General features: G+C 41.9%; 1 protein-coding gene and 1 long non-coding RNA gene across 3 annotated transcripts in view; one reads left to right on the top strand and one right to left on the bottom strand.

Annotated features, from left to right (window-relative positions):
* The window catches only part of SKI (SKI proto-oncogene), a 117,155-nt gene extending 111,912 nt beyond the window's left edge, over positions 1 to 5,243 (top strand). For both annotated transcript variants that reach the window (XM_037381456.1, XM_037381454.1), the window contains one exon: positions 3,714 to 5,243. In XM_037381456.1, the coding sequence (XP_037237353.1) occupies positions 3,714 to 3,902 (189 nt within the window). In that variant the 3' untranslated portion in view covers positions 3,903 to 5,243. The remainder of the gene's footprint in view (positions 1 to 3,713) is intronic.
* The window catches only part of LOC119145208, a 186,538-nt gene continuing 161,187 nt past the window's right edge, over positions 2 to 25,352 (bottom strand). Inside the window, exons 10-14 of the long non-coding RNA XR_005103340.1 lie at positions 12,715 to 12,825; positions 4,499 to 8,046; positions 3,561 to 3,709; positions 2,353 to 2,443; positions 2 to 2,235 (exon numbers count right to left, since the gene is read on the bottom strand). This is a non-coding gene — a long non-coding RNA (uncharacterized LOC119145208). The remainder of the gene's footprint in view (positions 2,236 to 2,352; positions 2,444 to 3,560; positions 3,710 to 4,498; positions 8,047 to 12,714; positions 12,826 to 25,352) is intronic.

Raw genomic sequence — 25,352 nt, 5'->3', positions numbered from 1 at the left:
ACCCAAACACTGAAAGCTGTCAGGGAAGCAAGCTTCCTACCGCTGTGGTGCTCAGTGCTCGGGGTTAGGTCAGGTGTCTGTCCACCCTCCAGTGCCAGGGGCCTTGTTTTGTCGAATTTGATCCAAGTCCAGCTCCTGTCTGTGTAGTGCCCCTGCCCTGTGATGCCAGTTGGCCACCCCAGCCCTAACGCAAGGTGTTACCAACCTGCCTGCGCTCCCACCGCCCCGTCAGTCCCACAGTTCTGCCAAGAACTCTGCACATTTGTCAGCTCAAAATGACCATTTACAGAGAAGACAAACGCTAGACATTATTTCAGTTCCACAAATACTCTGTTGGCACCGCCAATGCATAGGGATCCATTTCAGAACTGTAAATATTGGGCAGAGCCACTTTCTCTGCTAGTGTTTTCCCTTGAAGATCAGCCTGGACCTCCAGGACCTCTTCAGGACTAGAGAAGGGGCCAAGGCCCGTCCATAAGCACACCACAGTGCTGGGGGGGAAGCGCTGTTTACAGCTGTAAAGCCTAAGAGCACCAAACTGTCAAGCCTGAGAAAAGCCTTCCAGTTTGATCTCAGGGAAAGCTCTAGGAATGCAGGAACATGTTGTTACAAGCTACATGTATGCTCTAAGCTTTCGTCCTAAAATTCCCTCCCCACCCTCTCTGCATCAGATTCTCTTGTAAAAAAGGATTTTGAAGTTTCTTTAAACCACCCAAAGCCAAGTGAACTAAGAGCTGAGGCTGCACACCCTTAAGCCACCTTGTTGCATCTTGGTGTGGCGGGGCACATGGCATGCAGCATGCAAGGCCACCCACTGTTCCAAGCCCCTTGAAGTGATCCTGTGTAATGTGCTGAGCTGAGAGCAGGATGGCGGCCTCCTGGATTTCCATGAGAAACAGCCCTGAAGAGGAATCCATTGCATGCCCTGCCTTCCCCTTCCTCCAGTAAAACAATCCCAGCTGCCCAGTAATGCCTTTCCTATGAAAGGGCATGGTCCCACACCCACTGTTAACCCCCTCAACTCCCCCCTCCATGGAGGGGGACTCCCAAACAGCCCCTCTCCTTAAAGCTCAATGCCTTTCCTTGCCACAGCTGCCTCCCCTGTAGCTGTGCACTGACCTGCTCCCACCTAAACATTCCTCTGCCAAACCACTGTCTCCATCACTGCTTCCCAAGCTAAAAGCCAGGCTGAGAAATGCAGGAATAAAAGGCAGGGTGCAGCAAGTGTTGGCAACAGGTGGTCTTGGAAAAATGGGGCACGCTTGCCAAAGTTTAAACTCCCATGGCAGAGACTTATCACTTACCATGCAACCACACAGGTGTCGTACACTTGCAGGATTAGTTTGTGTGTTAAAACGTAGCTGAGTTAACGTGAAGGAAACTCCTCTAGACCACGGTTACTGTAGCCGCTTTTTTTGTCACAGATGTCGTTAGACACACATGCTCCATGAAGGTGGTGGCACACCTAAAGCGCAAACTGCAGATATTTGGGGCGGTCACTTTAAGGGGTGGGGGGGCAGAGGAAAAGAAAGGGCAAGAGCAGTCAGACATTCTTCTAACCCCAGGCTCTCAATAACGGGAAGGGGAGTGGTCCACTCATACCACTATGAGACATGTCTAACCAGGAGACCAGAAGCAGGAAATGATGTGGGCTTCCTCTCTAGCATCACAGGATGTCTCACTGATAAGAGGTGTCCAGACTAAACAACCAGATTGAGACCTGCTGCTCTGGGCGTTGCCAGCAGTTCACTTCCACTCGGGCACAAAAAAGCAAGGCAGCAGCAAGTGCAGGTAAAAGGAAACGCCATCCATACGCAACAGCTCTGCACACCTGCAGGTGTCCCCTCCCTCACCTTTGACATGCATGAAAGCTTTTGACAATGTGGAGTTTCAGTCTCCTAATACGTTTCTTCCTTGGAAGGCAATAAATAAGGTTTCCTGATACAAAATCACCTCAAAAGAATTCAATTAGCTGAATATTCTGCAAGTTTGTCTTTAGAAAAGACACTCATGGCACATTCGCAGGATCAGCGGGGGTGTCCTGTGGTACCTAAGTTAGGCTTGCTGTCGCAGCAGCAGGGTGCAGCGCAGCAGCACGAGGACAGGGGTGAAGCCGCAGACGTGGTACAGCCACGGTACTGCTGTGCTTGGGCAACAGACCGCGTGGCAGCTGGTGTCTCGGGGGCTGGGACAGCTGCTTTACTCAGCAAGTACCTCAGAGGTTTCTGCGCGGCCCTGAATAGAAAAATACCTTAAGTAACTTCAAAGTCTGCATTTTACCAGCAGTCAATATGACTTAAGTTCTTAGGTCATATAAGAAGTTCTAAAGTAAAGCTTTACACATCCTTTTACCTTTAATTTGGAATGCACACAGGAAGTTTGTCACGTTGCGTTCATCACTTATTATTTCAGACGAAACCGCAGTTCTCTAGGCAGGCTTAGTCTAAGAGAAACAGGCAAGCATGAGAGGAAATAAGACAACAAATTCAGGGGTGTAAGTGTCTTTGTGTAAGCTTAAAGTATTAGAGGCTTGAAACCTATGTGTGCTTTATGCCTTTCTTTTTTCTTACCTTGATACTGAGATCCAAATATGGGTGGGCTGGTGGGTTAGCATTCATTTTAGCCCCAAACGTACAAGTTTTCCTTTCCTTTCTTAAATGGCAATCTTTGAAAACCGCTAATCCTATAGTTGCATATTTCAAACCGCTGCAGTTTTTCTAATGTTTCCGCACCCTTGAATACTGGGACTTTTCTCTGCCTTTGTTATCAGTAAGCAAAAAATAGGAAGATTGAGCACTGGGGCCTTTGGGGAGGCCAAGGCCATCTGCGTGTCTTGCTGTAAGTTGGGAAAAGACTGTTCAATCTCAGCAGGCGATCTCTCCAGAGGCTGGCCGCAATGTGTGTTTTGTTAAGTCCGTTTCTGTGCAAAGTCAGTACACGTTAGGACCCAGTGGGACCCACTCCTGCCCTCTGAAGTCCAGCTTTTTGTTTATGAGCTGAAACGTTGGTCATTTTCACTGTTGCTTAGAGAGTTTCTGCTCTTTCAGAGGGCTCCCTGCATCCCAGACTTTCTCACATCCATGTTCACAGTCCCCCTGCCAGCTACCTCCCTGTCCTCCTGACAGTCCCTTGCGTATAATACAAAGGACAGGACGGTTCTTGCACAAGCGGATACCACAGTCGCTTTTGTTGGACATTAACGTATAGCTGAGGCATAGGCCCTTCACCTAGGCAACTGCGTGTCTTTGTGGTTCTCCTATTAATAATAAACATTGTAACAGAGCTGAAAGTAAATCGCCTGCGCAGCCTTAGCTTGTCGTTTCCTTTGCTGAATTGCTGGCTGCCTACAGAAACAGCAGTAATGGTTTAAGAAGTACAGTGACCAGAGCTCCATTTCACACTAAGGCACTCTTAACTACTCTGTTTTTCACCCTCCTTTCTGGAACTTAAGCCACCAGAAATATTTAAGAATTTCAAAGCTAAACAGTGCCTGCAGTGCACTTGCATAATTGTACAGTAGCATATGGAAAAAAGTAGGGGAAAGGGAATGTCTTCCTCACCTCGACTTTGCCGGTCTGACGCCTGGAAGTCCGTGGTTTTCTTGCTTTTCTCACTTTGTGCTAAGGTACTAGCCTGCGTCGAAGTCTGCAGAATCACAACGGAGCCAAAATAATAAAATGGTTCATTCTGTTTCTTGATATGCTTCTCTCTAGATTGAGGACCTACAGGTTAAGCTTCAGCATGCAGAGGCTGACAGGGAGCAGCTCCGAGCTGACCTGATGCATGAAAGGGAGGCTCGAGAACACTTGGAAAAAGTAGTCAAGGAACTTCAGGAACAACTGTGGCCTAAATCAAGCAGTCAACCCAGCAGTGACAACACAACGAGCAACATCGAGAACTAAACCACCACCACCACGTCATCTAACACACACACAGAATGACCTATATGCACAGTAAGGGAGGATGTGTGGGGTACGTGTGTAAGTGCATGTGTGAGTAGTTGTGTCTTGGCACACAGATCTATGAATATGGATTCTTATTAGTTGGAAGGCAAATGTTACTCTCTATAACAGAAGCACTGAATTACGCCTCTTTTTTTTCCAATCCATATAGCACAACATCTTACTGTGCCTATAAAACACAAAGTGTTTATAAACAAAATACTTTTAAGTCCACAGCAAATTTTCTACTGGCAAACTCCAAGCAAGCAGCACCGTCCAACTAAAATCAGAGTACACGGCAAGCACGGCAGTGTTTTTATGCTGCCCTTCTGCCTGTTGGAACATTTTGGAATTTAAAAACAAACTTTTCTTATAAGCTATTTAAAGTAATTCATTACACAGACTTGGTATTAAAAAATTAACAAGATTTTTATAATGAACCTTTAAAAGCAAAACAAAAAAACCAGAAAACCTTCGATGCACAATTTTTAATGACTTGTTATAGGCTTTGGGATTCTTAACGTAGAAGCCCTCTGGTGATGATGCCATTTCATTACCAGTTTTCCAGCCTTCTAGGAAGCCATCACACTTTTAATCCCGTCATGTGGTTGTATGAGAATTTCAGAGTGCTTTTCAAAGTTGATTTTTTCCTTAGAAAGAATTCTCTTCATTTCCTGGCCTGAACACAAGAAGAAAGGAAGATGCAGGATTGTAAAGGGGGGGTGGGGGACTGGAAGAGATATATGCTTTAGAATTACAAGCCCAGCCTTACAGACTACAGTGTTTGCAAATCATGCCATCTTTTCTAAAGACATCTTCATTAATTGATGTGTTCAAAAGACACTTCATCCAAGAGCACTTCAGCTTTAGGAAAAGAAGGAAAAAAGGGAGGAAATGGATGATCTGTTAAGTCGGTTGAGAAATAAAGCAGAAGACCTATGCGTTTTGAAGTCATTCTGAAATCTTTACTTCAGAGCTTTCAATTTTCTGGAAAACTCATCTTTGTTGCACCATCTTACCATAAATTCAGTATTCACCTGCTTTTATTATGAACTGTCAGTCAGGATTTCTGTGCCCAAGGAGAGTGCAACATTGCACTATCGGATACTACAGAAAAGAAAACCAACATTTTTGCTGCTGTGAATAAGCCTACAGCTTTTTAAAATTTTTTTTTGTTTTTAAAAAGAGAAATTACTTTAATTTTGGGATCCAAGCCGCAGCCCCGGAATAAAAATGCAGCATGCCATCACTCTGTCTTACTTGTGGTAGTGGTGGTGTTTATTTTTCCTTTTTTTTTTTTTTTTTTTTTTTTTTTTTAATTTTATTTAAAACTGCACTTTGTCAGATTCTTACTCTGCATTTTATTCCATATTTCTAAAGTTTACAAGTTGAGCATTCTATATCCTACCCTGCCTAACAGATGTGAAAATCAGCAACCCCCTTTGCCACCCTGTGACACCTCGGCATCATTTACCTTCATGCAAAGTGAGGATTCAGCAGGTCTAGAATGCTACCAAATACGAAATCGGCAAACCAGTGTGCTACTGGTTGAGTTTTTAACCTGTTTTGCGTGGCTTTGTCTCTAACGGAAGTTGGGAAGCAGTAGAGATGCTCCCGAAGTGCGTAACAAATAAGGTTGGTGCTTTATTGAACAAGAGAAAGGTTCTTTTCGCCCACAAACACTCACCTCTTATACGCTCAAGCTTATCAGCATAAAGCGAAAATTTGATCTGGGGCTGCAGACGTGCCTTCCAGCTCATTTTTCCTCTCAGCATCTTATATAGGCACTGCTGACACGTTTTTTTTTTACCTTAAAGAATAAAAAGGACAAAAAATAGGAAAAAAAGACAACCCTATGCATCATCATACACAGAAGTTACTCTAAATGAAGAAACGTATTTCCAGTAATCTTTATTTGCTTTTGGACATTAATGCAAGCTATGTAAGCTTCAAAATTATTTCCCCGTAGACAGAAAGCGGCTTCCAATCCTAAAATTATAGTATTTACTTACAGTACATTAGAGAGAATTTTTTTTTAAACAAGAGCTGTTTGCTTGAAACCATTATAATAACCATTATAATAACTGTGAGCATTAACAAAGAAGTTCATATATATGTTTTAGGTACAAAAGAAGAAATATGAAAGGAGTAGAATTACTGGGATGTTGTAAAACTGTTGGGAGCAAGAAACAGTTATACCAAGTAAATTACACGAACCTGTCCGTTTATACAGGGGTTTGCCCTTGTGTGTTTGGGATGCTGGAGACCGAGCCTGGGTGCCGATCTCCTCTTCTAAAGTGCAATGCAAAAGGAATTTTGATTATGCTTAAGCAAATTGTTTTTTTTTTTAATGTGTTTTTTTTTCTTCTTTGTATGTTTTTTTCTGCGATTATTAAATCATATGCATGGAATTAAAATCTCTGCCATACGTATATTCATTAATGGGCATTATTACTGTCTTATGTAAAGGGTTTATGTTGTTATGCAGTATGCATAAAAATGTTCTCAGCCTTATGTTTTCCAGATCTGTATTATTCACTTATTTCTTCAAGGGAAACTAAATCATTTTAGCTTTAGTTGATCATTGTGCATTTCAGAGTCTCATACGCTACGCTTTACTGCCATGTTACGAAATTACACAAAGAACAAATGTATTCCCACCCCCACTGTCAGCTTCTTTGAAGCCTTACTGCTTCAAGTTTGTTGCTTTGGGTTTCTCCCCCTGCTCTTTGTGTCTCCCCCCTTAGGACTCAACAAAAAATGCCAGCATGTCCGTCTCGCTCCATCTTTGCCCCCAGAAAAGCCGCCCACTTACCTGCAGCGTGTGACTTAGTTTTTCTTTCTTGTGTGTCTAGGGAAGCACACCGATTCACGGGCACAATTTCTGCGGTGCCTACGATGCTTTTATCCTCCAACATTCACAAAATCCGCATTCTTTTCCAAGGGAAAAAATAGAACAGTAAATAGTCTTGTCACAGAACCAGCATCACTCATGCTTCCCATGCAAATGGGGTAAGATTTGCAAGACAATTCTCCAAAATGAAGATACAGCTATTGTTATGAAACAGTGGTTTCTTCTGCCGTGCATTACGGTAATTCTTAAAGTAGAATGTCTGACAAAGGAACCTCACAATGTTTGAGGTTAAGACTCAGTAGTATTTTGATCTCTGGGAGTGAAAACTTACTAGTAAAAATGCTTATGTAAATTAAGGTTTTAAATCAGCAAGATTGAATCAGGTGCAAAAAGTCTGGGAACAACCATTCTACACCAGCAGTTAATCAACAAGAGGTTTACAGGATAGGAGCCTCTTCAATAATTTTGTTTTCCCTAAATACATTTTGTCTTAACAATAAAATATTTCTGCCAAATATATCATTCACTTCTACTTGAGAATTCCCAGGCACGTGCTTTCTTTTAAAACTGTCAGAAGACGGCCACAGAGACACTAATTTTCGAAGAGGGCCGTCAAGATGGTGGGAATCTTCAGAGGAAAAAAAAAATATGGTTGTGAAGGAGTTTAAGGCAAGGGAGTTCTGTGTGTAATTTCTGTGTCTGCAGCACGTTGGTAGCACACCTGGTAGCCCGTTCAGATGGAACTGCTTTTCTTTTGACTTACTGTTGAGTCCCTGCTGCATTCCATTTGCACTCCGACTGGTGAGTGTAGGGATTGTAAAGTCACATCTTCTCATTTCATCTGCTCTTTAGTTTCCTTTAAGAAGTTAAAAGGGAGAAGAGGTGTTTCATACAGGCTGTTGACTCTCCCTGTACTTAAAAATATATTACTTAATACTTGTATATTCACTTTAATTACTCATTGTTTCTATTACTGAAAGAAGACTTAACGAAGGGAAAAAAAAACCAACAGCAATAACATTCATATCTATGGAGCAGCTAACTAGTATACATAATATTCTGCTTTTCAAACAGAACTAGCCAATGTAAAAAAAAAAAAGTTAAAAGTAAATTCAACATGTAAATACTTTTTTTCATTTTACACTGTTGTATTATAAGTGTATATGGTGTTTACTTTTTCAAAACTCTTTCTTACCTGGTAGTTGTCTTGTTTTATGAGTTGTGTTTTTAACTGAGAAGAAACTTTGCTGTCTGTTAGGAAAAACAAAACAAAATCTTTTTGCAAGTTTTAAATGTGGGTTAACCTTTCTCCATCATTTGCATTTTATTTGTCCTTATTTTCACTGTAAAGTATTTTATTACCAAAAGGCTGATTTTCTTTCCATTCTGCACTCTCATCAGTCCATGTGTTTTAGAGAGAAGTTTTGTGTTGGTTTGGTTGTTGTTTTGTTTTTTAAATCAAAAGAACTCACAGAAATGACATTTTTTCAATTGAAGAAAAATAAATCTTTACATTTATAATAGCCAATAGCATTTCAGCACATTTTTGTTATCCTGGTCTCTCCTATGCTGCTGCTAATGACAATATTATGACTTACTCTACTATTCTAGAACTATTTTTATGTAAGTAATGTATGCTTTCTTGTTTATAAATGCCTGATTTAAAAAAAAATAAGAAAAAAGCTTGGCATATTTATCTATTTCGCTGTGTACCTTGATAGTCCTTTTCCACCCCCTTTTCCACATCCCTTCCCCTTGAAGCAGATAATATTGTAAAATAAAGGACTTTATGAGATTATGTATGAAAATAGCTATGCTTATATACCACAGTGACTGAATGTACAGTGTATAGACGCATTACCTAAAATAAAATTGTTTGTCCAGAAAAAAATAAATAGCTATGGTACGTTTTTTGACTTTTCTGCACTGGCAGCTGTGGCCTCATTGTTGAGCACCAGCAAACTTCAGCGACCACGCAGGTGTCTACCTGAAAAAGCGCTGGGTACCGCTGCTCGGGAAGTCACGACTTCTTAATTTTAGTTCACTGCCAGCAGCTGGCTTAGAGAAGCTCTGCGACGCACACGCGCACACATAACCGCTTGAAATTGTCATTTGCCTCGTCTTAATTTCCCAGGTTGCACATGTGTACGTAGCTAAAGCACCAGCAGAGGTAATGGCAATAATAATAAAACCCGCCGCCTTTACTTCAGCGCTGGGAAGGAAAGGCAGTGCCAGCTGCATTTTCTTCCAAGAACCAGATGTTCTGACAAGATGTTCCTGGGCAAAGAGCCCTGGTGGCTGAACGTGGGGTTGTGTGCCGGTGGCGCCGGGACGCTGTCGAGCCGCCTCGAGAAGGGGCTGAAGAAGAGGGGATGTGGCTCAGCCTGCCGCAGCCTGGTAATGACGGCTGAGCTAACCAGGCGTGGGCTTACACAGTTTAAGGCTGGCGTTGGTCCGATGTCTCCTCATGGCACGGGCCACCTCAGAAGTCTAATGACGGGAGAAGTGATTATTATATGCTAATACTACTATATGTGTATATCCAAGCCCTGTTTATAAAGTGGCTAACCTGTTGTAGCCTGCAAGCCGATGCCTGGGTCTGAGCTCATATCACTTATCCACACGCTCGTCCTCTACACACACGCACCCCACGAACAACAAACCCCATTTTGTCTACAGGTTAGCGGTAGCACTAAATTCCCTTTGACATCGGAGGGTTCCTGCCATGTTTTATCTTTTCTGGCATGCCAAAACCAAAAAAATCTGCCTTATCACCTTGAGCGCACCAAGGTGCACTAACAACCTGAGGCCGAGAGTTGAACCAGCACCTTGTTCACACAGTTTCCCAGCCAGCCTAGTGCTGAGGCTCCCTAAGGCAACATCAAAACGGACAATTGCTTTCGGGGCTGCATGTGACAATATTCTAAGGAGAATGGAATTTAATTGGAAACGACACATATACAGCTTTGTGGGGAAAGTCTAATGCCGAAGTTAAATTTCTTTTGAACAATGATAATTGCAAGCGCATAAAAGTTTGTACCAGGTCAGAGAAAAAGAAATACAAGAGGGGAAAAATGCAAAAAGCAGAAGATGGAAATGTATGTTAAAGTAATTCTCTCATGGTTTTCTGAGAAACGGCTGCAGAATTTCCACAGCTCTGGTACATTTCTTAACATACTCTTGTAAAACAGTGGAAAAGCCAGAGAATGAGCGGACAGCTTAAAAAAAAAAACAAAACTACTTTGTATTTCTGACTCCTTGCAGCCTTGCTTTCTAAGGGGTTAGCTTATTTCCCGTTTCTACCACCCAGCTATTCACAGTGGGCAAAGCCAGGCTGAGCTGGGAGTCTTTCTCTGCAGCAGGTGAAACGTGTCCCACATCCCTGGCCTGTCTCGCTGCAGCAGCCCTGCACCCTGTCCTTCCAGCTCGCCCAGAATATCACTCGTTTATCAGCTGTTCCTTCTCCCCCTGACCCCGACAAAGTGAGCACAGACGCAGAAAGCTGTGAGCTCATTTTTCCTGAGTATTAAAGCCTCCAAAGCCATCCAGCCACCCTTGCTATCTGCTGTGTGACTGAAGCCATGGGAGCGATGGTGCTGGAGCTACAGGCTCCGAGCCTAAAGCCTTCTGTGTGATGATGGACTCTTGGATAAACGATGGTATACACTGCATTCTGTATGGGGGGTTAGAGCAACGCCCCTCTTGCCCTTGGTCTGGCTAGAACTACCTCTGACTGTGTTGAGTGACTGTAGATTAAAAATGAGTTTTCTTCCAAGGGCCAAACTGCAGCAAAGCACCCACTCCTGGTCACCATTAGCCCATCAGTGCCATTCCACGTAAATTCAAAACACCACAAAAAAATCAGACCCTCCATTCTGTCTCTCTTCAGCTGTCGATTTAAAACCCTACAGCCCGAAAGAAAACTGCTGAAACAGTAAGGCTTCGATTCTCTCTTTGCGGCTGTGGGCCTCCTGTTCCTATCCTAAATGGTGTCTCTTGCTAAAATCTCATTTTGTAGCATAATTACAGCCCACGAGTTTCTGGCACCTGCATTGGTTTCTCCAGTGCTGGACTCTTAATTCCTCTGCCAACAGGTAGCACAGAACTGTCTGGGAAAGCAGAGTTCGTTACCAAAACCACTTCCTGCAGGTCTGTGACTTCAATGGACACTTAGGAGTATTTGGAATCAAATGGATCATTCATCCTCTTGGTCCCAATTGGGAGAAAATTAAAAAAATAATAATAATTAAAAAAAAATTGATCTGTGTCTTTGATAGAAACAAGGAGATGTGTACAAGCCACTACAACTCAGGAAGCATCGGAGGGACTGATTTGGTTTTGGAGCAAAGGGTTCCTATAATAGCTTGATAACAAAAAATTTAACCTTGGAAAAAATTAAAGATAGTAATAAGGTAATGACAAAGCATTGTCAATTAACTTCATACACATTGCATGTGATGTCTTCCAACACAATTAATTTGAATGAATACAAAGAACTCTGTCTGAATTGACCCATTAACAGTTCCAACAATTCAGAACCAACGTAGATTCAATTCCTGGTGGTCATAAGTGATCAGAGATGAAGGCTGGCGTCTGCAAACACTAACCCACGCATCCAGCTGAGCACACTAAAGCTCTCCAGCTTGATGTCAACTTACACTTGCACATTTGCCATTGTCTAAAGCCTTAAAGAATGGAATACAACTGCATTAGTAACTTCTGCCCCCAAATGACTAGCAGCAAACAGGTGTTTTCACCCTTTGTTGGTACCCAGGGGAATCAGGAAGGTTTTAAATCTAAACACAGGTCCATATCCTTCATGTGTAAAACGATCTTGTGCCCCCATATGCAATCCACATACATGTCCCTTCACTTGTACATCTGTTACTATTAGTTTGGTTTCCAAAATTAAACAACAAAGTTCAAATAACTTTCCTCTATTGACAATTATCTCTTGTAGTTAAAAAGTATACAGCTGACAAATCTTTTCAGTTTTCTGATATGCGTAAGTGACACACTTCACGTAATGTTGTTCCGCAGATTTTGTACACAAAAAAATAGGTCTGAAGCGACCAGATTGCCAGTTACTTTCAGGAAAACCAGCTGTGTTTCTGTCAGCACATCACATCGACATTTTCTCTGAAATTTTTAGTATCTTTGGAAATACCTCACTTTGGAGCAAAATGGCTTTAAAGAAAGGAAGATGTTCTCATATCACAAGGGGCAGGAGTCACACTCTAGCCCTTTAAAGAATTCACCAGCTTGTTTCCTTCATAGTAGAATTCCTTCACTTAGGAAAGGTCACTTACCATCCTGCAGCAGATCGGGAAATTAACTCAAATTCACATAGATACAGATCCTACTACCCCTACACTGATAAAAGAACACTTCACAGTCGTTATGCAACAAGACAAAGACAAGATACAAATCTTTCCAGACCACAAAAACGGCTTCAGGTTCGCTCTAAACCAGCACTGGTGTAGGCCAGTGGTTTGAACAAAAGCAGCCCCTCCTCGTAGAAGAATGCCTGTTCCCCCTGTTTTCCCCCTGTTGTACATTTGCCATTACAGAACTGCATCTGTATCAGCCCTGGGTTAGTGCCAGCTGCCAAGCCGGGTAAGAAGGACACAGCACTTCTAGAGTTTTCAAAAGAATTTACGAGTAAACCTTGTTTGTTTTAGTTTCTTTCTAAAGTCAGCTGAGGCTAACTTGGAAATAGGGCTTGGCCTCACATATGGAAATCTCTGACGCATGAATCCAGCTATCCAGTCCTATTGGACACCTTCCTTATTCTTGGACTATCCCTTTTCAGCTATCCCAAATTTATCTGGCTCCTCTGTATTCTAGGAGCTTTCAGTTAACTGACCTAGAGTACAAGCACAAACACAAAAATAAAAAGAAAAAAAACCACAAACATACCTTTCGTTTGCCTCCTCCACTGTCCTGAACGCAAGTCTTTCTGACAAAAGATGTATACTTTAGATGACTGTCACAGATCCTCACGGAGCTATAGGTAAATTCTGGCAAAACCTGAAAAGACACACAAAAATACTATCAATTCTTTTGTGTTAACTGGCTGGTATATAAACCCAAAAATCACACCCAAAAAAACCAGTTTATTTTGACATTGTAAATGAGGTGTTCAGGTGTGGTTTGTGAGCCTGAACAGACAGCTGGGGACACACTGGGAAGAGCCACATTTTCCAAAGGCATGAAGTCAGGTGCCTGTCAGAGAGTTTCTTACTGGGCAGCAAGAAATTGAGACATCCGAAACACTCATGGTCACTCATTAAAACCTTTTCTTTTACTCCATTTCCCTCACCTTTACTGGATTTTTATAGTCTTTCTTTTGGCAACATGCCTCTACAGATGCAGCTGCAGTTCATGCAAAGGTCATCACCACCTCTTAACTCCATCAATGTGTCACCCAAAATGCCCATTTGCACAGACGAATCGGAGCAAGACGACTGGTCTTTAAAATATAGGGCAAATTACAGACAGGGAAAATGGGAAAATGAAGCAAATTGTTTGTCATTGCTCGTTCAATGATTAAAAAAGAGTTAATGAAGAATTGTTTAGTCTGTTTTGAGGATTCGTTCCATAGAAATTCTTACTGCCTAATGTGTTACGTTAAGTCACACAGCACTTGTGACCATTTGAGGAACCTGGCTACGTCCAGAGCACAACTTTGCATTGAAGAGATAAGCCACCTCTCCTGGTGTTACTTCTCAGAGTGACTGACTTGTCATGCTATTCCTGTTGCAGAAACAAGATATAAAACCAGGTTTAGATTGGTAAGACTTAATAGCAGAGGCTGAAAACATACTCTGTCACCAGGGAACTCCGAGTGCAGCAACACATACTACTGGTAAGAAAGACCAGTCAAACTGTCTGGTGTTTATGATTAAGGAGGTAACTGGGTTTTGAAAATTCTAGTTATTCTGCCGAAATAACTTTAGTTTCCTTAATATAAGAACCAAACCACTAGGAATCAGATGTGAACCTACTCAGTCGAACGCTTTGGAGTACCTCCAAAACCAAAAGGGCAGTCACATTGTCACTGCACTGATTCACTGAGTATCACACAGTATTTTCTCTTTCTACACTCTCAGTGTAAGCTGTGGGAAGGGAACAGCACCGGAGGAAATGCTTTTGCATATACTGGCTGCCAAGTTGTTGCTATAATGACAATATATTTTCTATATTGCAAGAAGTCCTACGGGTATTTACAGTACCGGTCAATCAATCGGTTGTAACCCTATTTTCACATCCCGACCCACCTGCCAGCACCCCCATTCAACATGGAAGCAAGAGCTCGCCAAGCTTGCTTGCGGGCTCCTGCAGAACTCAGTGTTCCCAAGCAAAAAGCTCTGATCTGTTGGACACCTCAGGCAAGCTCCCACAAGGAATCTGAACAGCTTGGGAATGAGCACAGCTCTGTGAGCTGCAGCCTAGTCTGCAACCAAAAATCCAGGGTTCCCTTCTTCTCCAGCACAACAAAAATACTTTGAGATCAACTGATAAATCTGGGTTCAGCTAAAGCTGGCAACGTCCACAGAGACCTGACTCACAGGACTTGGTATGCTGGAGTACCCCTGGAGTTCAACTTCGTTTCATGAAGCAGGAGTTAAAGTTTGTTAGAGGCCTCAGCCCGCTTTGTGCTCAGCTCCCTACCAATGCGAGCGAGCTACAGTCCCTACCCCAAAGAAGTTTCATTCAAACTGGAACAAGAAAGAACAAGGCGGGGAAAAATCAATAGCAAAGTGAGCTGAACTGACCCAAGCTCAAACTGGCTGCTGGAGATCAGACATAAAAATCAAATTTCCTGAGGCCTGACCTGAAGTAAAGAGATTTCATGTCTTAGTCAATAGCTTATATTATTCAGCACCAGGAAACAAAAGAAACCAAATAAAACAAAATCAAGCCACCCAAACCCAAAAACCTACGCCCCCCCCCCCCCCCCACAAGCTCTTAGAGCTGGTCATTTTGCACGTGGTGTATACACAGTAAATCAGAACGCTGTACAGAGCACAACTAAAAGAAATGGCTGCAAAATACCCAACCTTGGACTAAACAACAGCTCAGCACTGCACCTCGATCCTTTCCATGTTACTGCAGGCAGCACCCCTTATTTATACCCAACAGATGTGGCAAAGGGAAAACTGAACATACACGTAGCAGAAACAGGGGTTTGGTAGGGGGGGTCAGTAGAAATTATGTGAGCCCTTGTAACTGCCCATGGTATCCAAACTGTACTTTTTACAGGCTCCCACGTTCATTTGCTGAAAAGATATTAAAGAAATACATCTTGGCACATCTGTGAGGAAGGGATAAAACTTGCAGGAAATGATAGGAACCAGGGAAGCAGTAAAAACCCAGGAGTGTCAGAGTTAATGATGATATGTGAGTAATCCAGTTATAAAGGCACTGTCAGGAGGAAGAGAGCACAAATATAATAAAACACAGCTGTGTGACGTACACTCCAGTGGAATTTTTATTAGATGGCTTATGTGCACTTTAAGTGTACCTGACTACAATGCAAATTCCCACACGCTTTTATTTGGGAGGGAAAAAAGTTTCCACAGATCTCTGCACTGAGCTGATTTAGTGGAATTGTTTTGTACAGTATCTGCGGGTTTTCTGGCTCAACTTTTTGAATTTACCTTTGTATTTGTTTTCTGCCGAGTCAGCTCCTTAATCTGGAACCTGGAGAATTTCATGCTTTTAAGTACTTCCCCAGAGCCTATTCCAGCCCAGCTATCCTAGTCCTCCGGTGGAAGTACCACTTGTCCCAAATGACTACCCTTGTATCTCCCACGTGTATGAACCCTACGACAAAAACCCTGCAGGACAAGAGGAAACCTACACAGGTCAAAGGAAAATGAGGTTTAACTGCTTCAAAGGAGGTCAGGTTTGTTCCAAAATCTGCTCATTTCTGTAAACACCATAAAGGCCATAAGCTTGAGTGATCATCGCTGTCTTGGGAATGAAGCTTACATTCAGACATTTATAAACCCAGTTTACCCACACGATGTTTTGAGTTCATGAAACAAGCGTGGCTACACATGCTGTCAGCATGGCTGACATTCCAAGACCTGAAACACTAGATATTCTTGAGCTGCAGAAACTCCTTTATTGGCCAGCTGTTAAAAAACGTCATTAAACCTTCACCTCTGTGTGGCCAAAGTATAAAACCAGGTACTATACAACATGTTAAAGCCGTTGGCCATGCAGCCCGCAGATGAAACTGATTCGACTGGTACAAATGGATTCTTTTTTGTAGTATCCCAAGTGACCACCTCCCTGCTATATGGATCTACATTCTTATTTGTTCATTCATCAAGTAGGAAGAACCTACCGATCATCTCCACAGATGTACTGGTGGCCAATGCAATGTCCATTGCAGGCCTACCAGGGGGAAGTGTCATTTTAGAGAGGGTAACACTGTTAAGCACTCCTAAACCTAGCTCCTGGATTTCAACGTTGCTTTGCAAAACAAATAACCAGTCAGACATGCAGAAGTCAAGTTTCCTTTCCTTTTCCTTTCCAGCCCATAAGGGAAGCGAGAAGTAGATATACTAATGAAAGCAAAACACCAAAACCCACCACAATATGCTATAATTCCCTGCATATTAAAAAACAAAACAAACAAAACAACCCACACCCAAAGCTTCCGTAGGCATTGCACCTGCCCCTGAACTCAAGACCCAGCAACTTTCAGTAGATCTCAGTACTGGATTGCATGCCATGCAGCAACTGCATTGCCAAGAGATGCAACACATACGTCATTTTTAAGTAGTAGAATTTTACTAGTACTGCCTCTGAAGTATTCAGTTACTGTATCTTCATTCATGTCATAGTTGATCTCTCTACAACACTTTGCAAGTAAATACTGCGATATGGTGAGCAATGAGATACTTCGGCAACACCAAAAAAAGAAAAAGAACACTGAACGATACGTTAAGACTGGCAGCAGGCACCAGGTTCACAACTGGAGCTGGTGCCGTTAGGTTCAAGGCTCTGTAGATAAGTTCTGAGCTCCTTCTGCACACATGGGTCCCACTGATGTTAGTGGAGGCGCACAAAATTACGAGCAAGTAGAAGTAAAGCGTGGCTCCCCCACCTGCCTTGCCCATGAACTGAGCTTGCTATAAACAGATTCTTTAAGCTCTGACTCTCGCAGTGTGTAAAGCAGGGATCCCATGCTGTTTAATTCAATTTGGCAGGTAACATAGGTGAAAGGCATTGATTTCTTCCCTCGCTCCCCCCCTTCTCTTCCATCAATTTTCCCAGATAAGAAGCCTGTGGCTCAGACCCTGCTGGTGACGGATGCCTTGTAATTGCTTTGAATGGATTATCACCAGACATCTAGCAGGCATTTACAGTGCTACAGCTGTAATCAGAAACAGTCTCACCCAGTGGAAGGGCTCTGAGGAAGAGACAGCTGTCTCTGCTGCCTCTGCCTTGTCTCTCTGGTCTTATACTAAAAATATAAATACATGAACTCAGGCTTAATACAGTAATATCTAGGACATCCAACTGAAAGCAGGGTCCAGATGGGCTAAGTGCCACTCAAACCCTAAGAACCCATCTCTGATTCTGATGTCTATATAGTACAACTCAGGCCACAAGAAGATTGTCCTTCCATACTGCTGAAAACCTGCACCTGGCCAAGTGAGTATCCACCCATTTCAATGGGTCACTTTGCCAAAAAGTTGGGAAATCAAAAAATACATATTCTGTTCTGGCAATTATTGGCTGAAAGACATTAGATAAGACACTTCTTGCCTCAGCTTACCGCTGTTTTTCTTCCTCCGCCTAGACTAAATTGTTAGTAGTTTGTTTACAAGGATCACAGCAACATTCTAATTTGGTATCTGGGATTCAATTTGTATGGCTGGAGGGAGAAAAAACGAGTAAATAAGCATGAGAGAGACTGTTACACAGGAATAAAATTAAGCAATTTGATCTACTGTATTTTATCTTAATTTTGTACATAGCTGCCCCATACCAAGGGAGAGTAGATCCATGTCCATGATGCTCAAAATGAAAATTTGATCAACAGCAACAGTTTTTTTGCCCAGCAAAGTTTAATTAGGAGTAACATAAGGAATAAGCCTCAAAACACATATCTGACTGTTCAAAAATTAAACATCCACAGTATCTGCCTACAATCATAAATACACATCCATCCTGCACCACAAATATTCCATTAATATTTGGTGCAAAGACATTTGCACTTGGCCCTTTTTCCAGAAGCTTCTTCAGAGGGGCAAACGCACAAGGAAGGGTCACATGCCTCTCCCTATCACCACCTCTCTTTCCTTTGGCAGACCTTCTCCCCTGATAGGACTGAACAGGGCAAAACTGGTCCCACTCTGTATTTTCTTGTCACTATTAGTAAGGTCTCATTCACGAGGGTTTCTTCTTCCAACACAAGGTTTGCATTAGGATTCCTACACTACACAACAGAAACCATGCTTTCTTCCCCTCAGAGAAATAGGGCTCGGACACTTTAATCTGCTTAATTTTCTTGATGTGCAATTTTTTAGCACTTGTGCCACACTGTCAGCCCTGGGTGTAATGCAGTCGCTCATGCAGCATCATATTTTGACCAGTCTGCTGAGGACATTTACATGGGCAACAGCAGCCTGATAGGAAAGGTTTTCATGTTTAGTACGAAGAGTACAAGCTTCGCATTTCCAAACTCTAATTTGAACCAAAAATCAATTCTACCTTGAAACAAGTTTCATCTAACACTATGTTCCAGCTCAAAGCTCCCTCTGCTCTCTTTGAAAACAACATGAAACCTTTCTTGGAGCAAATCAAGTGTTGCTGTCAGTTTGGTGCTTAGATCATCAGTGAGAATCCTTCCCCGTGTACTCCAAACCTACTTGTCTAACAAAACACTGAAGGGCCTCATTTTAAGTGATGCTAATTTCCCAGAAGTCCACTGAACGAGAACTTAGAATGTTTCCTACTAGCTTATTATACGTGCAGAAGTTGACTAATATAAAAAGGGAGCTTTTAAAAAAATCATATGACACAACGAGTAACATGAAAATCCTCTCCAATTTTTGCACCTTGAAAAGGAGAATGAAGGCGGGGGAAGAGGGGACAGTGGATTTGCTGCCACACATGTACAAACTGACTCTGTAGGGCTTGTGTGCCTGGGAGATAATGTGCTTTGCAGGTCATTGGCTCTCAAGCACCCTGTTATCTCTCTGTAACACACACCTTGTTGTGTCTTACTGCTTAATTACAGCTGATATGCAGGCCATAATATTGCTTATCATTAGTCAGAGGATGACAATTACAAGTTAAGATTAAACTGCTTTCTTTTTTTCTTCAGCCAAGTCTCTGTATGACACTTCCTCAGCCCAAGAAAAGATTTGCACATGCAGAACAAATCCATATACTAATTGGTTATGTGCCCCTCATAATGATGTACAATTTAGGAAGCACACACCACGAACAGTACTGAATATTGCATACAGCCTATATCTCAACCTGGAGGGTCAGCTGGTCAGCTGCACATGCCTGAAAAATCTCAAGACTGCACTGAAGACAAGGAAACACTGTGATCTGCTACCCGGGACAGGTTCCAGCCTGGTGCCCATCACAAGCTGTGCTCCAGCTTGCAGGAAGCTCAGACCTTCCCTTTAGCCATCACTTTTTAACTCATCTTTCACTCCATCAGCTTTACCCTCTCTTCATTCCTCTCCTCCCTGTTTTCTAAAAAGGCTTGATAGTGGTTTAGATGACATCTGTCACACAAGCAGAGGAGCAGCTGCATGCATCCATCCTCCCCTTAGCATTCTCTTGCATTATGATGCACTGCAGAAATTTGGGGCTTAGTTCAGCAGAACACTGAAGTATATACTTGACTTGAAAACAGTGTTTCATGCATCTCAAAGTCTTTTCGCTTTATCAGGGCTTTTGTTTCAGAAATGGACGCAGTTAACTGAGATCCTACAGTTGGCAAGCAGTTTGAAAGACTGGACTATTAAAGGATCAGCAAAAAACGATGAGTCTGCAACTCTTGTTAAGTAGCTACGCCCTCTTCAAGAAACAGAGATGTGTTGTTCTGCACAAACAGCCCAAAGACTTAAAAGACTGCTTACAAATATTCTGCACTAAAATCCACAACGGCCTGAGAGGAGATTTAACTACTGATCACCAACAATAAAGCTTACAGACTTAATAAGTTCTGTGTTTCTATACCTCTGCTAAGCATCTGAGATTCCCTCAGAGCAAAGCCTTCAACTCCTCAACATAAATGTGATAACATACAGTTGTGATGACTCAGTGTCAGAGGTCAATGGTTTAAATCTCATGTCCTGTAGTTTGTCAGCTCCCATTTATCCTATCCAGCACTGCACAAGGGTATGACACATAAATCTTCCAAAAATGTGTTCTGATCTTTCACCTACAGTAGATTAAAAATAGCCTAGAGCAAGAGCTTTTAGCATTTTGTCATAGCAATTTCTCCGTCAAATATGATAGATAGCCAGCTACATGGAAAGAATGAACCAAACCAGAGATCAGATAATGAAAAAGTCTGAATTACACCTCCAAGGAGCAGGAGTTCTACTCATGGTGGAAATCCCCACTTAGCTCACTCCACTGAGCCTGTGTGTTGCAGCACAGAACATGTCATAAGACTCATCCAGTTAAGGCGTTTATTTCCTCCCTGCATATTTTTCATTTAAATCTCACAACAGTTTTGGGAGCTCAGGCAAAAGTCTCAAGTTCTGTTTTGGATTTTGCAGTCTTCTAGCATGATTTTGGGCACAATGCCCATTTTAAGTTTTAATAAAAAATAGTAATTCTTTAAAGACAGGTGCTAATTTTGGTTATCCAACAACGTAAGACCATCAGCCACCCAAATTTCCTGAAACCCAGCTGCCTAAAAGTGTCTCAAGCCAGAAAAGTGAATACCCTAAACAAAACATCTTCCTTGAGTAATCTTGCCAAATTATTCTGGTTTTAAGCCTTGCAATCTTACTTCTAGGTATCTTCTGGTGGTCTGGCAGCAATGAGATCTATATCACTATCATTAAAGCAGATGACAACTCTTCACTACCAGTAAAAAGAGAATCTTGACAGCAAACCAGCCTGATGTATTACTGCTAGGTTCTAATGGTTTCCTTCTAAAAAGAAAAATTAGATTGAGGTTTATACACATTCACTTTCACTAACCTAATTTCAGGAAGTTTTCACAATGTGTTAAATAAAAAAAAATCCAGTAGCTTATAGTAAAATCAGTATCATCAACACTTATGAAACCCTCCCAAGATGACTTCTACTCTTGTTTATCATAATGGTTTTAAAGGAGCTAAACTAGGAAGAAAATGCCACAAGATGTACTCAACAGTTAGAAGCTTACAGTAGAGAAGATTCCCTCTACATTCATTAGCTAGGTACAAAAGTTTAAGAAGTATTAATAAATCCAAAGAAGGACTTTACTGCCTGAAAAAGAATCTATTTTTCTAATGTTATCAATTGGTTTAATAAATGCTGTTGTCTATTACCATAAACTGTGCTTCACTCATACCTTTAGATCACCACAGCCACGACTGCCAAAGTGGAATAGATGTCCAAAGTATTTATTCAGGAAACTAAAGCTTCCAAAGCTGCAGCTGCTCCCATATTTATTCAGAATGATGCACACTTTCCCAGCAGCTTATAAAGACGGGAACATCTGTTTACCAGACACCTTTATGACATTCTACCTCTCTGAGTAGTGTGCTAAGATTTGAAGAGTTATCATGTTGAATCTTGCAGAGGTGCTAAATAAACTGCACCCACAAAAAAAAAAAAAAAAACCACCACAGAATTGCTCATAACCCTTCCCTCCTTCCTAGTCTCCATTCTCCAAAGACTCAGCAGCACAACAATCCAGGTGTTTACCAAATATAAACCAACAGGTAAAAACAGATACAAAACCATTTCAGCAGCTCTCTGCTTCTCGTGGATTCTGCCGTGCATGTGATGCAGCACAAGCCACCCATGTGAGCTCCCAGAAGTTACTTACACTCAAAGATAGAGAAGATGGCCTGGGGGGCGGGAGGAGGACACATCGAAGAACAAGCCAAACTAAACCCAACAAAGCTTTGTACCGAAGTCCTCTAGAAACACTTGAGAACCTAGGAATTTGTACACTCTCTTCAACAATCCAGGCCCCAACTTCCAAGTTTTCCAGAGAGGCTGCCCTTTCACTTCAAGCCGATCTCCGACCCCATTTTGTCAGAACAAAAGTAGACACCACAAAGTATGTTACATATATTAACATAAAAACAGAAAACCCATTTGGGAAGCCCTCAGAAGAGCACCCGTAACAGGCACATGTAGCATAGGTCTTACTCATGCAAGTTATCAATAGGAGTACTTCTTTTCAGAGTCATGTGAGATTAACTGTAAAATGAGTTTCACCTACAAATCAGAACTGAGTGAATACTACAGAATTTCATCCATCAGTTCCTTCACAAACACATGATCATTTTGATCAGGTTTTACCTTTGGACCAGGAAACTAGAGCCTGTCTGCTTTGCTTTTGGAACTATCACAACTGTAACAACCTGCAACATCAGAAATTTCCCCACTTTTCTAACATGCTAATCAAAACCAGAGGTATCACCTTGCTCTCTCCAAAGTCCACATGCGGGCTCTTGGATTAGGGTAGGACACACACAGAAAAATGTATGTAGAGTTTGGACTAGATGATCTTTACATTCTATGATATTTGTGTTTATGTTTTCCCATAGCCATCTTTACATGCCTCAGAGAGTCATCTGCAGGGCCAAACTAATGTGGTCTTGAGATGACCATATCACATGTTCATGTCATTTCTGATGCCTGGATCAGAAGAAGAGATCCTGTGTTATTTTAATGTTTATGTTATATCTGTGTTATTTTAGCCCCATGAACGGGCCTGTGGAAGGAAAAGAGCCCATGAAAAGTTAACACAAATGCCTGGACACTTGGGTCAATTCCAATTTAACTGAACACTGCAGTATCCTCAGAGCTCCCTTAGAGCTTTGGGGTTTGGAGGGATGGGGCAGAGGGTGGCATAGGCTCTTCTAGCCCCAGGTACTAAAGTACAGATTTCCATCTATTCGATATTGCAGTGTTTTCTGGCTAATGTAGTCATGTACGAAACTGTCTGTCATACAAAAAGCTGTAATTTCACATACTGCAGCAGTGAGAGAGAACACACAAAAAAAAGGTACAGCTGCTAAACTTCACACCAGAAGCCAATCCAAACAGAGGAAACATGGGTGACTCAAGCCAGACAGAAAAGAATCATTAAATGAAAGATTAAAGAGAAAATAAAGGAAAACATGTTTATCACCATTATATTGAAAGATACTTGTGGGTTTTGTTACTTGTATTTTGGTATATTGTTGATTATTTATACTTGGGTAGAGTTTGGAGGATCAAATTGAGTATGAGATTCAGCCTCAGCCCCAAATGATTTGTGATGTAGACACATACAGCAAACAAAGCAGTGGGAGAAAGAAAGGCATTGAGAAAGGAAGGAACTGACTCCTCCAGCACCACCGAAGTTGACAATGGAAATGCAACACATCTCCTCTGAGAGCCATCCAGTGCCTTCTAGCACTGAAACAGGCAGCATTTCCCCATTTTTTCCCAGCTGCCAGTCATCATAATACCTTCTTATCTGTATTCTCAAGATAAATCCCATACGCATTAGAGACGAAAGCGCTCTGACAAATTCTAGGTAATGTACAGTAAACAGCACGTGTGCAAAGGGAGACGATTTTCTGCCTCTGCTCACAGTTATATAGGGTCTCACAGCCCTGCCATGGCATGAGAATCCACTGGATCTTACAGAGGCCAAATGCCCTGTCCTCTCCTCTGTTCCTGCACTTAGTCACATGTCATACTAACTTTCCATTTATAAGCAGTTTATAAGTAGGCAATCAACTATTCACAGATGTTACAAACATTTTACAGGTCAGGGCACTACACATGCTAGGGTTAACAATTATTTGCTAAAGCAGCTATTAATCATTTACAAAATGTATATGAATTGAAACTCGGTATAATTCATTACTATGTATAATGGCTGTTATCTTGGCTGCCACACTGGAGATTGGTCCAAGGATCTCTGCAGTTCAAAGATTAACCACACATCTAAGGTTAGAAACAGCCAAGATTCCCAACAAGAAGCTGTGACAGGCTCATGCTTACCACAGGCTGGATTCACAAAACTATGACCCATACTGGAAAGTTAACTAAAGCTCCTTAATGAATGAACCAAAATGTTGCTACTTCAAGAATGTATCTAATTGTTCGGTCCTGATTTTTCATTATCTACAGTTTGGGTGAGCAAAGTGACCAGGTGCTAACCATTCATTTGTACAGATATAAATAACTGCACTGAAGTTCATGGAAGAAAGGCAGGGATATTCAAGTCCCCTGAATTTTAGGCATCCTGTTACTATTGGTGCTTTTCTTGAACGTGTGGGAGTATTTCCTGACCACTTTGGAAGGATACAAAGGAATAGTTTTATTTCTTTGGTACTTTTAGTGAGATGAGTAAGAAAGTTGTAAGTGAACTCAAACTGCTGAGTAGGGGTAGTTTCAGACACCTCAAATGCTGTGAAGGATACCTTTTAAAGCCAGGGTACAACACCAGATACATGTATCTCTTTTTAGAAATGCTATTTATCCCTCCTAGACTTGTGTTCTGATCAACCATGAAGCAAGGTACCCTATCCAGGGAAATTTTTCTGGAAAAAAAAATTCTCCCTTCTCATCAAAGACCTGCTCTTGCAAGCAGCTGAACTTCTGGGGAACCAAAGCCCTAAGCCACCTGGCAGAAATCACCAAGGCATGTTTCTGACTCACTGTCACAGGTCGCGACCTACCACCATTGCCAATGTTCATGGGATGTTTTCTCTTCCTCTTCTCTTCCCCAAAGAAACTCAATTACAAATTGGGAAAATCCCACAGTAAAATTTTTCCCTCACGGGGCTGAATGTCTGTCACCTCTGTAAGAACACACTCCAGAAGAATTCCACAGTTGTTGGTTAGCTGTCAATGCCAGTTACATCAGTGACTACAGAAATACTGAGCAGTTCAGGTTGGAGAGCAAGAGAACAGGTGACCTACTATCCCTTCCATGAAATTTATGCCTTGATTGCTAACTGCCCATGCATGAAATATAAAACGTCTCTCTACTTTAAAAGCAACATCACTTTGTTCTGGCAAATTGATCGGGGTTTTCGGTGTATTTTTTTTTCTTCAGCATGAACTCAAATCACATGCACTTATGCCATATTTCAATTATCCATTACATAAGTGATCTTCTTGCATTAAATCCGATTTAGTTAAGAGTTTACAACACAGTCAGCACAACATTTTCCTCTGCGAATGTTTTTCATTCTTCAAAACCACTTGGGTACTACTGGGAAAACTGGTACTTCCTCTTCCAATAACGCCACCTGCAATAGGTGCATACTTGTCACATTTAACTATGCAACATCAGAACCTAGTTCCAGCTTGACAATTATATCCTTCCTGCTCCT

The sequence above is a fragment of the Falco rusticolus genome, chromosome 3 (genome assembly GCF_015220075.1).
Source record: "Falco rusticolus isolate bFalRus1 chromosome 3, bFalRus1.pri, whole genome shotgun sequence".
Classification (NCBI taxonomy): domain Eukaryota; kingdom Metazoa; phylum Chordata; class Aves; order Falconiformes; family Falconidae; genus Falco; species Falco rusticolus.
Note: the sequence above shows the minus strand (reverse complement) of the source record. Positions and strands in the feature narration are given on the sequence as shown.